Genomic DNA, 12,975 nt, shown 5'->3' on the forward strand with positions numbered 1-12,975 from the left:
TGGCAGCTCTTCTCATCAATAGTGGAACATTTGGACTGGCTTGCATACCACCAGAGCTTTTACTAGAAACTGATTCGGTAACATGCTGAAATTCCTTTTTTAAAATTCTAGACAAGGATGTTCATTGTATAGCTACTGTTTAGGCAGGCATCTAGAAGATTATTGCTCAGAGATGACGACGTGAAGACTTTTTACTTTTGTGCCACGGTTCTATCATTGCAGTTGTATAAACATTTGATTTATAATAACATATGGTGTCATAGAAAAAAAATCATTGAAATGAAACAGTTTTGTGCCTCACGTTTAAGTTGTTTTTGTTTTTGGTCTTTTTGTTTGTTCACTTTTCCTTTTCACAGACGCAGCCTCCCTGCTTTGAGTTGCGGAAAGAAAATGATCATAAAATAAAGATAAGGGTTTAGCTCTGGGATTTGGGAATTCATTCATGGGAACGGTTGTATCTTCCAATAAAGAGTCAAGGCCCGTGTTTTCCCTTTGTGCTTCAGGGGGCAACCAGGACAGCTGTGGTGTATGGGTATTTGCAAACATTAGTGACAATGTATACACACAGTAAACATACTTATTAGAACAAAAGCTTGGGGATTCTGACGAAATGTAGAAGTGTTACAAGAATATGGCAGATGCACTGGAATAACTTTTGTTAGCTTTGCTCCTTCAAATCCTTTTCTGGAAAAACCTCTTGCCTGATTATTTTCCCATTGTTATTTTGGCATCTTCATGCTGTTAAATGTTTCCCTGCTGTTTGCGTTTTAGATTGGTGTTCGAAAAGTATTTCTGAAATACTGGCATGCCAACCAGCTAAATGATTTGTGCCTACAGCTGCAGAGAAAAATTATCACCTGCCAAAAAGGTAAGAGTTACACACTTCACAGTAACAGTTCAGTGACATTTCTGAACTTTGATGACTCGGAAAATACAAAATCATTTAGTGAACCCCCAAGTTTAAATGTTAGGGAAACCTAACATTTAGGTTAACCTAAATATTAGAGTGGACCCTGCCACGGCCCTATGTCCATCCATCCCATGGTGCTACCTCCAGGCAAATAAATAGGTTTCAGGAGTTTCAGAAGCACTGTAGCTAAGTTGGTTATTTACTTGTCTCTAGATCAGAGTATGCAGCCACAGCTCATGCTTTATTTCATGATCATTCTATCTGTAATTCTGCATCAAATTTTCACCTAAGTCATAGTTTGGGAGAGGGGATATACATACCTTGTAATTTATGCATCCCTCCCCTTGAAAATATTCATGCTTGCCGATCCTCCAAGAAGCACAGGACAAGAAGAGTGTGCCTTTGAACCCACAGTGGGGAAGAAAAAACAACCCATGTGACACTCGGGTGCAGCTCTGGAGCCAGATTCCTAGGCCACGCCAGTCAGCGCCCTTGGTATGCTAGAGTCTGGAGGACTGCCACAGCCAATTAGCCAAACCACCTTTTAAGTAATTCCATGTATGCCTTGGATAAATGCTTGACTATTTTTCCTTTGTGAAGGGATAATAATATTTGGACTGTTATCTTTGATAGCAGATAGCATCTATTTCATGTTAACTTTGAGAGTCCATTTAGAATTTTTTTTCCATCAAAACCCAAGTGACCATCAAAAATAGGTACATTTTAAAAATCATAACTATGCCTCACATAAAACATACATACTTAATAGATTTTTAATTTTAATTTGCTTAATAGTTTAATTGTATTATATATCTCTAAAGAAAGGTAAAAAGGGGAGAAATTAATCTACAGGCTAACTTTTGGTGGAAGCAGCCGTGATGAGCTTAATTCTCTAATGTATCTGAAACTATTAAGAACAAGTGCATCTCAGAGAACGCGGAAAACTGCCTCATCCTGTTCAAGCCTCTGTCTATGCGATCCCCTGGGGGATTCCTTCAGGCACACCCCTGGCTGAAACCTCTGATGGGTCCCATCATTTTCAGATGATAAAAAGTCCTGCTATATGCTGGCCCCTCAAACAGACTCGGTTCAGAATTTAGCAAGTCCCGTCCACGGGAAGGTCAAAAGTCAGAATCTCATTCCAAGTTAAATCGTCCCTCTCGGCTCCCACCCTTACTTAGGTGCCCTCCCGGGGACGAGGGAATAAGTAAGGGGACAGGGCCACCCCTCAGTCCGACCCACACCCATGTGACCTGGCCTGGGGTTTCTCTGGCCAGCAGGCAGGCAGGGGTTAACAGGCTCTCTGCATATGTGGGTGCCTTTCAGCCCTCACCTGTGCTACCCACCTGGGAACTGCAAAATCTCTCCATTGGGCATCACTTGGAACTCCCTGTTGACACTGGCTGTGGGCCTGGGTGCTCTCCAAGAGGAAGTCTCTTTAAATGACTCCTGGCAGGTGTCTCTGTCTCGATAAATGAGGTCTGGTGGCCAAGAATCGCAGTTGGGGACCCTGACAAGTGAGCCTCTCCCCGTAGAGCCTCCCTGCATTCAGCTCCTGGCAGCGTCGGCCTCCCAGGCCACCGTGTGCTCCAAACTCCAGACCATGTGGCAGGTTCTCTGGCTGGTCCCCTGAGGCCACTTTCACCAGCCTGGTGCTCAGGGGCGGTGGGGGGAGCCCCGGGTGAGGGAGGCTCTATGCAATCCTCGCTTCTCTCTGGGTTAGGGTAATCTGGCCTTCTCTGTCCCTCATCAGTGTAGGGAAGGGCTGGGCTCACAAGTCTCCATTTGACCATTGCCTTTGCAATTCCTTTCTGTGTGGTCAGTCCAGGCATGCCCTGGGAGCTGGTTAGAAATGCAGAGTCTCAGGCCCTGCCCCAGAACTCCTGAATCAGAATCTGCATTTGCAGCCTCAGGCTGAAAGTGGGATGGGGAGAGTCCCCTTTACAAGACCAGCGCTCTACCCCCTGGGCTGTGGAACCAACCGAGAATTCCATTTAATACCACGTTTATACATACACGGAGCGGGGTGTCGCTTTCTCCTGGAACTTTTCCTACATGTAATTAGAAGGCTGCGTACTCTGTCTTCCATCAGGGGTGCCCGCTAGTAATGTCTCCTCTGGTTGGTTACAAATGTTAAGTCGCTGTGCCCTATGGACCTGAAACAGAAGAAATTAGCAGAACTGTAGTTCTTTCTTTACCTCTAATGATAAAAATTGAGAATTTTTTTTAAAAATGGATACAAACCACAATTTCCTATTGCATAAATGAAATAATGGCTGTAAAAGCATGTTTTTAAAATTACAGGCTCTTAAATGCAAAGCATTAATTATTGATTTTTATTTTTACATCTCTTAGAACCATTGCTTCAGTCCTTTTTGCTAGTATGAAATTCACTCAGAATTTATATCATCTGGAGTCATTTCCAGTTTTTTAAGAGTTCTCATTTTTTCTTTGTAAATATTGGGTGGCAGAAAGCTGTAGTTACACCTCAGTCTTAAATTTAATCATTTCAATTTCAAATTATTCCCAACAGAAGTTTCCCTCTGACTGTATACCTTCATTTTATCCTGCATGAAATTGTCAGAAAGAGACAAGTATTAATTATCTATTTGTGCCAAATTTATTTGTATTAATTGTCTCTTAGTAAAGGTACCATGTTTTAGCAAATAGTATAATTTTTTTTTTTTTTAATTTTCAAAGATTGCTAGTGCAAAGTGTGAGAAAACAGGGTCTGGACACAGGACAGTGGATTCCCAGGTCTATGTGGATCCAATGAATAGTCCTGCTGTAGTTGGAGGTCAGAAGTCTGGCTTGTCCACATTACTTTTCCCTTTATTCCAAGAGATTAAACATCTTAAATATACCCTCCCATTGTCAATGTCTAGATTTTTTTTAATGTAACAGGAATGAGCGAATGAACAGAGAACAGACCTTCTGCTTCTCTCTCTCACTGTGCCTGTCACATGGCTAAAATTTCTACATTTTATTCCGCACTTTTGATTCCTGGGAGTCTGATTGTACCTTTAGCTGTTTAATTTTTTTTTTTCTCTTTTAGATTAGTTCAGCATGACTGTTTTTACAGTTATCTTAATAGACTGCATTCCAAAGTAACTAAACACTTAGTACTGCCATCTGAGAAAAAGCCTTGAGCATTTTAGACGTCTGCATATGATTTGCCTCTGAAGCCCTAATTGTGGAAAGTTGTGTTCGCCTTTCCATCTTCTAATCGAGTAAAGGCATCTAAGTGAATATCCTAAACATATATAGATAACCACACATTTCTTCTCCTGTAGCCAGGAAATATTTTACAGCAGTTAATATTTGATAGGATGATCCTCCTTACAGAGGAGAATAAAGTGTCTTTGATACCCACATTGGTTTTCCCTACAATTATAGCGCTTCCTATAATGCAAACAACTCCTCCTAATCACAGGAACTTAGAATGAGAAGGGACGCATCCCAGCATCAGATCAGAATTGCTCCCCTCATCTGTCAGAGCATCCCTGAGCGGGGGCCATCCTGTTTCTTGAACTTGCCTGGGTACTGGGAGCTGACTCTCTCCCATGAGACGCCTGATCTGTTTACAACCTGTGCTCATTGTTACAAGGTCATATCCTCATATTGATCCCAGATGTGCTTCCCTACACCTCCCCTGTTGTGACCCGCTCTCTGGAGAGCTACAGATTGCACCTACGTGGCTGCAAGGTAGAGTCTGGCCTCATAAGGGCAGAGATTTGAATCCCCGCTCTACCGTTCATTGGTTGTGTTTACCTGGAGGAATTTTCTCAGCCTCACTGAGCTTCTCTTTCTTTGGGTACAAAATGGAGATCCTGGTACATTAATGACCATCGAGTTTGGGCACTGAAAGATGGGTTGGAGCGCCTATCACGTGTCGGTGCCTTTACACGGTGGGCATGACCTTTATTTTCAAGCCTTACATTTGTTACTGACACATAAGTGATTTCAAAGTGTGTTCATCCACCTGTTTCCCCCAATTCTTACATGTTTTTCTAGCCCTGCTTCCCCTGAAAGCAGAAGGATGACCCATATTTCTACACAGTCTCTTCCCAGAGCCTTAAATGCAGTGTTAGCTTTTCTAGGAGTTAAGTCACAATCCTGTTAACAATACGTGCATGGTTTTCGAAGATTACATCCGTAAGCCTCAGACGTTTCTGTTATAATCTGATATAAAAGAATGTGACTGCTGCATCCCCAACACGGTCTGATGAGAGCCACACCCAGAATTCTCTGGGGTTTGGACTTAGTTCCTCCCATCAGTGTTCAGCCTGTGTTCCCCCAAGAAGGAGGGAAGCTTTATTACAATACTACCTGCACGATCTCACTCAGGGCGAGGATTTTTGCCTCCGCTCTTAACATTACTGAATGTAGATGTCTTTTTTAATATAAGATGAGAATGTTTTAGTAAAGTCCTAGACTGGGTTAAATACATTTTATTTTAGAGCTGCTCCAACATAATTTATTTGGACTTGTTGACGGACATCTGGGTTTTTTGCTTTCGCTCCTCCCGTTGACCCATCACTGTGCTCTTTTTCTGAAGCTATCAGAGGATTTTTAGCACGCCAGCACTTGCATCAGAAAAGGAGCGTTAGGCTGCAAGAGGTCACATCCATCAACAGCTTCCTGCGGATTACAGAGGACCTGGGGCTTAGGACCTATGACGCACTGGTCGTTCAGAACGCCTCGGACATCGCCCGTGAGAATGACCGGCTCCGGAACGTAATGAATGCTGCTTTCCACAAAGAGAAGTTGGAGGCCAGGAACAAGCAAGAGGAAGGAACCAAAAGGTAAAGGCAGGTAGTGTGCAACTTCAGTGACCTACGCGATCGATCCTGGGGCATCAAGAAAATGCCGATAGCCCTTAACACAAAGTTTAATCACTTGTGACCGTAGGGAGGGGAACAAGGATGTATGCATGCGCAGTGCGTTACATGAAACCTCCTGACATCTGAAAGGATGCTTTTCCTGGGCTTTCCTTTCACAAAAGAGATGCTCTACGTGTTACTTTAGGTCCCATGACATAATTGCTTCACCTACCGTGCTTGCACCACTGACCATCTCAGGCACAAAGTTTTAAGGCGTCTAATCTTCACCTCTTAGCAAAGATATATAGCTTGGTTCCCGACATCTTTAGGCAAGTGTCACGTATGTAAATAAGGCTGACTCCTGGACACCTCTGAAAGCCTGACCCCCAAACTGGAGAAGACACTCGAAAAACACAAGAGGAAACTGTCATATATCTTCTTTGCCAAAAAGGAAAGCTTTGGGGACAGAGTTGTATTTTCAAGTTCACGTTGGATGCTGAGCTTGAAATAGACATGCGAAGAAACCTAAGTCCTTCTCCACTTTACTGCCCTGGTTTCTCTGGGACAGACGAGGACACCTGTGATTTACAATCCTCCCTGGGTCTTTCCATCCTAATTTGCTGTCAGGGAGATATTTGTTTTTCCATAGGAACTTAGTAATACCGAGTCGTTTCTCACCGAAAATGACCCCCCTTTGCCTTGACTGGGATGTCGAATGATTTTTTATTAAAGTGGAAGTGGTGGTGTGTCTCTCACTAATTAGCCTCAAATATCTCAGTGATTAAATACTGAAAAAACTCCCTTTGTACGGAAAACTGTAATTCAACATTACAGGGAAAACAAATTATCCACTGAGTGCCATGCTTTCATCTTCAGCTAGTTCATTTCCTATATGGGCGTCTGGCTCTGCCTGGCAGTAGATCCCAGCTCTGTTGGTGCCCTGCCACAAAAAGATATAATGATAAAAACAAATGCTCGGAGACTCCTGGTAAAATGAATGCATTGGCATCTCCCTGGCACATGATTACATTGACATGTGAAGCCAGAAGGAATTTTTTTTTAACCAGATAGCTATTAATTTTTTCTGACTTCCAGAATAATATTTATTATTTTCTCTGCTGGAGCTAAACAGCCACCCCAATTTCTCAATTTCCTTATGTATTCATTTGCCTGATATAAAATTAAGTGAAGAAGTATTTGTCTATTTATTTATTGAATACCAGCAGTTCACTTGGCATTGGGCAACCAGATGGAATAACAGAAGAAAAATAACAATTCCGCACATAATTAAATAATTGCTGATGGAATTTAAATGGCAAGGGAAAGAGAGAGAGAGAGAGAGAGAGAGAGAGAGAGACAGGGAAGATGAAAATCTTTGATCGTTTTAAGTAAAGCATCTACTCTTTTGCAAGGGCAAACAGAGAACTCCCAGCATGTGATGCATCAGTAACTCTCTATTAAGATGGATTTCCCAGAAATTATCATTCAGATTGAAATTCTGGTTTTTTGATTTGCTTAATAATCAGGGTGTGAAAACTTCACTCAGCGAATGCCTGATAGCAAATGTGGCACTCCTTAAGACGTCTTGGGTTCCGGTGAGATTTTTGTCTTAAGTAATAATGATGAGTCTCGAACATGCTTATTTATCATGAAGCAAGGGCTGGAAGGATGAAATGGCTTCCTCTGGATGCGCTGGCTACCAGAGCGCTGCACGCATCCTCCAGCCTCGGCAGGAACGCTGTTTACCAAAAAGCCGTGATTATGTCTGCTTGAGCCGGTTCATTGTTCCCATCTGAATAATGCATCTGGGTCTCTCTGGCGGGGCTGTTTGTGTTTGTTTCCCCACACACACCCAGAGCTGAAGACAAGGGTGGACCCAGGCGCCTCCACTGCAGCTCCGTCCCTGTCCCTATGGCGGTAGACAGCCTGATCCAGTCCCAGGCTGGCCCATCCACCCCGCCTCCTCCTCTGCACTCGGTGCTCAGCCTGGATGACAGCAGCGGCCTCCCATCACCACGGAAACAGCCTCCACCCAAGCCAAAGAGGGACCCCACCACGCGGCTGAGCGCTTCCTATGATGCCGTGAGCGCCTGCCTGTGGGCTGTCACCAAGGACTCCTCCAATGAAGGTTAGCCTCGGGGAAGGGAGACCCCGACCCCTGTTGGGTTACTGATACTTGACTTCCGGTCTTTGAGTGCGCCATGGCAGTACTTTGCCCTAATATATTTTTAGTAGAATTAAATCCATTGTTGGCTTGCCAGGGGCCCCCCTTTCTTTTTTAATTTTTATTTATTGATTTTTGGTTGTGTTGGGTCCTTGTGGCTGCACGCGGGCTTTCTCTAGTTGCGGCGAGCGGGGGCTACTCTTCATTGCGGTGCGCGGGCTTCTCATTGCGGTGGCTTCTCTTGTTGTGGAGCACGGGCTCTAGGTGCGCGGGCTCAGTAGTTGTGGCTCACGGGCTCTAGAGTGCAGGCGCAGTAGTTGTGTACAGGCTTAGCTGCTTCGCGGCACGTGGGATCTTCCTGGACCAGGGCTCGAACCTGTGTCCCCTGCATTGGCAGGCAGATTCTTAACCACTGCGCCCCCAGGGAAGCCCACCAGGGGCCCTTTAATCATTAAACATAAATAATATTAATTCAAATCTCTAAGCCTCTTAGGGAAAAGCTACTTATATATCACTTCCTTAACTCCTCTCCTGACTTCCACATTGAATGAGGAGCCTCAAACCAGAACAATTCAGAAAGTCGGTCTCTCGTCCATGTAAAGTTTTGTGAATTAAAAAGCTAAAAAGATTCATCTGGCTCCCCTGTTATCATAACTTAATTAAAAGTTAAACCTGCTTTATCACCACACAGTAAAGTGAAATGATTCATGCAGAGGACAATCATGACTCAGCAAAATTCAGTGAGTGCAACTTTGGGGACTAGACAACAAAGGTTTCTGCATCGGTGGTCTAGACATATTTATGCAAAACCACAGTTTATTCTCAATTAATTCTCTCATAGATGAGTTCATGTGATATTATTGCTTAATTTTTAATTTTTAGACTTGTGAAAAGCAGAGGAGGTCCTTCTTTGCAGGACATTTACTAACTTCACAGATTTTACTTATCACCCATGAGTATGAGGCCCTATTCTAGGCCCAGGAAGGTACACAATAAATAAAACAAACAAAGTTATCTTCCCCCATGGAGTTGGCATTCTAGTGGGGAAGACAGATGGTAAACACAATAAACAAATAAATACACGGAATATTTTACTTTTTTTGTTTGTTTTTTGCGGGGCCTCTCACTGTTGTGGCCTCTCCCGTTGCGGAGCACAGGCTCCGGACGCGCAGGCTCAGCGGCCATGGCTCACGGGCCCAGCCGCTCCGCGGCATGTGGGATCCTCCCAGACCGGGGCACGAACCCGTGTCCCCTGCATCGGCAGGCGGACTCCCAACCACTGCGCCACCAGGGAAGCCCTGCATGGAATATTTTAGACGATCCTGGCTGCGGAGGGACATAGAGTAAGAGGTGGTGATGCAGGGTGAAATTCTAAACGAGATGACAGTGTGGGTTTCACTAGAAAGTGTTACATGAACAGAGGAAAGAGCACAATTCCTGTGGTAAATAAACGAGACGAAAATGCAAAAGCACAGCAAAGCCATAAGCTCATCTTTGTGAAGAGACAGCTGACACCAAGGAGACAGTGGGCAGACCAGGGGCCGGAGGCCTGCAGCAATGAGTCGACCCTAGTAATCTTCAAAGATGCTCTTCACTGGTTGCTTTAGAAACAGTAGATCTCCAGGAGAATTTTTTTTTTTTTTAACTGCTGTTGTCATGTATGAGTCATATTACAGTAATGCTTAGATGGTGAGGTAGCAGAAATTCATTACTTTGGGGAGAAGAGGACAAGTGTGTGTTTTTAGCATCATGGTAACAAGGCAAATAAAAACATTAGAGAAACCATCTGGAGGAGAGTCTTCAGGCGGATGCAGACGTGAACATAGATGGAAAGCAAAGGCCCTCCAAAGAAACAAGCCGTTCTTCTGTTCTCCCCCATGGATGACACAAACTAGAGGAGGCTTATAGTCTATGCAAGTCTTAAATACTCTCCCTGAGAAGGTAGGCCAGGTCCCATTTCTACCATTATTACTTGTAGATTTCTGTAGTGGATTTACGGTACAGATCTCTGTGTTGAAATAAGAAGATTTGGGGGGCATATTGGGAAAGGTAGAGTAGCGTCTAAAAGGATAAGCCTAATGAGATGGGAAAATGTGAAATAAAGACTCAAGACAGCATCAGAAATTGAAAAAAAAAACAATATGAAACAAGATTGAAAATTGCAATGTATATAAGATGGAGCCCCATCCAAATTTGAACACCACAGATAAACTCTATAAATTTGGATAAGCAGGCCTCAGAATAGCCTGTGAAGCCTAAAAATGCTTTTTGTTCGTGTGCACGTGAAAAGTCTACCTGCCCTGGAGTTGAGATTTTGGAGGAGTCGGGTGCCAGCTCATCACATAGTTGAGAAAGGGGGTAAAATATTGAGGATAGAATTGAGTTCTCTCATCTGGGCAGCAACAAAAAAGGTAAATTTAAAAAATTACTCAAGAGGGCTTCCCTGGTGGTGCAATGGTTGAGAGTCCGCCTGCCGATGCAGGGGACACTGGTTCGTGCCCCGGTCCGGGAAGATCCCACATGACGCAGAGCGGCTGGGCCCGTGAGCCATGGCCGCTGGGCCTGCGCGTCTGGAGCCTGTGTTCCGCAATGGGAGAGGCCACAGCAGTGAGAGGCCCGCATACCACAAAAAAAAACAAAAACAAAACAAAACAAAAAAAGAATTACTCAAGAACCAGAGGAGATAAAAATATACATAAAAGCAAGTGACAGGAAAAAAAAGATTAATGAAGAGGAAGCAAGAAAGACCCCAGGTGTAAAACTGAGATTCCCACTACCGCGAGGAATCACAAGGCTCTTAAGGCCATCTGTTTAAAATACATGATGTGGTATCATCAGACTTGCAAGACTTTTATATAAATTATAGGTTCTTGTAACCTAATTTCAGCTCACATGTGGCTCTAAGATGCTTTGGGTGTCTCCCAACTGAGGCCCACCCCGGGGGAACTCATGTTTTGGAGGCTTGTGACAGGGCCGGTCAATAAATCAGTTCCTTCTTTACTATCCACATTATTGGTTCTTTCTTACAACACATGATTCCTAATCCTGATGGCTTGACAGCCACCTCTGCATCTCCTGCAGCTAAAGGTGAATTCCTGTGTTCAGGAATGTACTTTAAATGGGTCTTTAAGGATAAGAAAATTAACCTGACTGATTGGATAGAGGAGGTGTGCTGGGGGATTTTGGTAGCCGTAGGACTGAGGCTTAGTCATTCAGATAAGCAGTGCCTTGGATTTCTAATAACTGTCCATCAGCAGTGGCTCTGGTCACCTTTACGCCATAATGACAGGAGCTGAAGGTGTCCAAAAAGTTGCCACTAACCACTTGTGGCTATTTAAGTTTAAAATAATTACAATTAAATAAAGTTTAAAATTCACTTCCTCAGTCATTAGTGCCAAGGACTCAACAGCTGCAGGTGTGGAATTTCCCATCATCACAGAAAATTCTATCAGACAGCACTAATTATTTTTTAATTGGAGTATAGTTGATTTACAATTCTGTGTTAGTTTCAGGTGTACAGCAAAGTGAATCAGTTATACATATACATATATTCACTCTTTTTTAGATTCTTTTCCCATATAGGTCATTATAGAACATTAAGTGGAGTTCCCTGTGCTATACAGTAGGTGCTTATTAGTTATCTATTTATATATAGTAGTGTATATATGTCAATTCCAATCTCCCAATTTATCCCTGCCCCCCTTACCCCTTGGTAACTGTAAGTTTGATTTCTGCATCTGTAACTCTATTTCTGTTTTGTAGATAAGTTCATTTGTACCATTTTTTAGATTCCACATATACGTGATATCATATGATGTTTGTCTTTCTCTGCCTGACAATTCACTCAGTATGACAATCTCTAGGTCCATCCATGTTGCTGCAAATGGCATTATAGACAGCACTGATTTTAAATTCATGTTCTCACCATGGGAGCAATACTGAGTTTTTTACACCTGGTGATATGTCACAAAATTATCCTTCTTCTGCGTAAGATGGGAAGGAAATCTGATCACTGCATGAAGTGCTCTGTGAACACTGTTCATAAGAATAAGACCACAAATCAAGTTCAAGATCTTTTCTTTTACAAATGAAGCTGCTAGTCAATTCAGAAGGTTATAGAGTGAAAAGAGATCTGTTTGGAGAATGAAGGCCAAGAGTCAACACCTTTTATGCCCAGTCCTGTTCTTATTAACACGTGCCTATCCTAGAGGTTTTCATCCAGTATACAAGGTCATAGTGAAGAGAGGCCGGCCAGAGGGCTGGTTTTTCTTCTCTACCTTTGTGCCTGAAAAGCTGGAAGCAATTTTATGAGCCAGTAAATTTTAACACTCGTTTGCAAACTATTAACAAGCCAGAGCCAACTATTTGAAAGTATGATTTTTAAAAGTTTGGGGCTGCTTTTTGCAAACAGAGACTAGGAAAGGAAGAACAGGGCTGCGACTTCACTTCTTCTTTGCAGGGAAGCTCCCAGCTGAGAGCTTTTCTGAAGAACTGAGTATCTAAACCCAATGTGACGGCTTTCTCCCCAACACAGTGACACCTGGATGGTGAAATAGCACAGGACAGGTTTTTGGGGGGCAGCTCTAGGCGCCACCACTGAAACCCGGTGATGTGAGATGCATACCCAGCCTCCCTCAGACTCCAGCCACCCGCTCCTTAGAAATAACACTGGAGGAATCCGTATTTCTTAGAACTGCTGTACAACTCCCTTTGCAACAAAACACAGTTTATATGTATAGGTACGAGAATGGTTCAGCTGTGTGGCTTAATTTGGAAATAGCGTTACATTTCATTCCCTTTTTTATTGCCTTGTTTATAAATTTATTCTAGAATAGCACTTGACACCCAGTAAGCACTCAATAAATACTTATTGAACAAATAAATCAATATAATAGAAAAATATTTCTTTGTGCTGCTTTCATGAAAGCAGAATTAGCTTCGTATCAGTAAATCAAAATGAGCACAATTTGGCAAGTTTCAACATGCACCCTTGAGATGTGTCAGACTTGGTTTGTCAGCATTAGTTTTAGCAGAATCCCCTTTATGATATTTTTTTCTATTACCTGAAATTTGATGAA

General features: G+C 43.0%; 1 protein-coding gene across 1 annotated transcript in view; it reads left to right on the forward strand.

Annotated features, from left to right (window-relative positions):
• Window positions 1–12,975, forward strand: part of MYO16 (myosin XVI) — a gene marked incomplete at both ends in the record, with an annotated part of 422,412 nt that overhangs the window by 346,242 nt on the left and 63,195 nt on the right. The window contains 3 exons of the mRNA XM_081214708.1: window positions 772–868; window positions 5,469–5,715; window positions 7,590–7,861. Coding sequence (XP_081070834.1) covers window positions 772–868; window positions 5,469–5,715; window positions 7,590–7,861 — 616 coding nt within the window. The remainder of the gene's footprint in view (window positions 1–771; window positions 869–5,468; window positions 5,716–7,589; window positions 7,862–12,975) is intronic.

Source organism: Mesoplodon bidens (genome assembly GCF_964165515.1).
Source record: "Mesoplodon bidens genome assembly, chromosome: 17".
In the NCBI taxonomy this organism is placed as follows: domain Eukaryota; kingdom Metazoa; phylum Chordata; class Mammalia; order Artiodactyla; family Ziphiidae; genus Mesoplodon; species Mesoplodon bidens.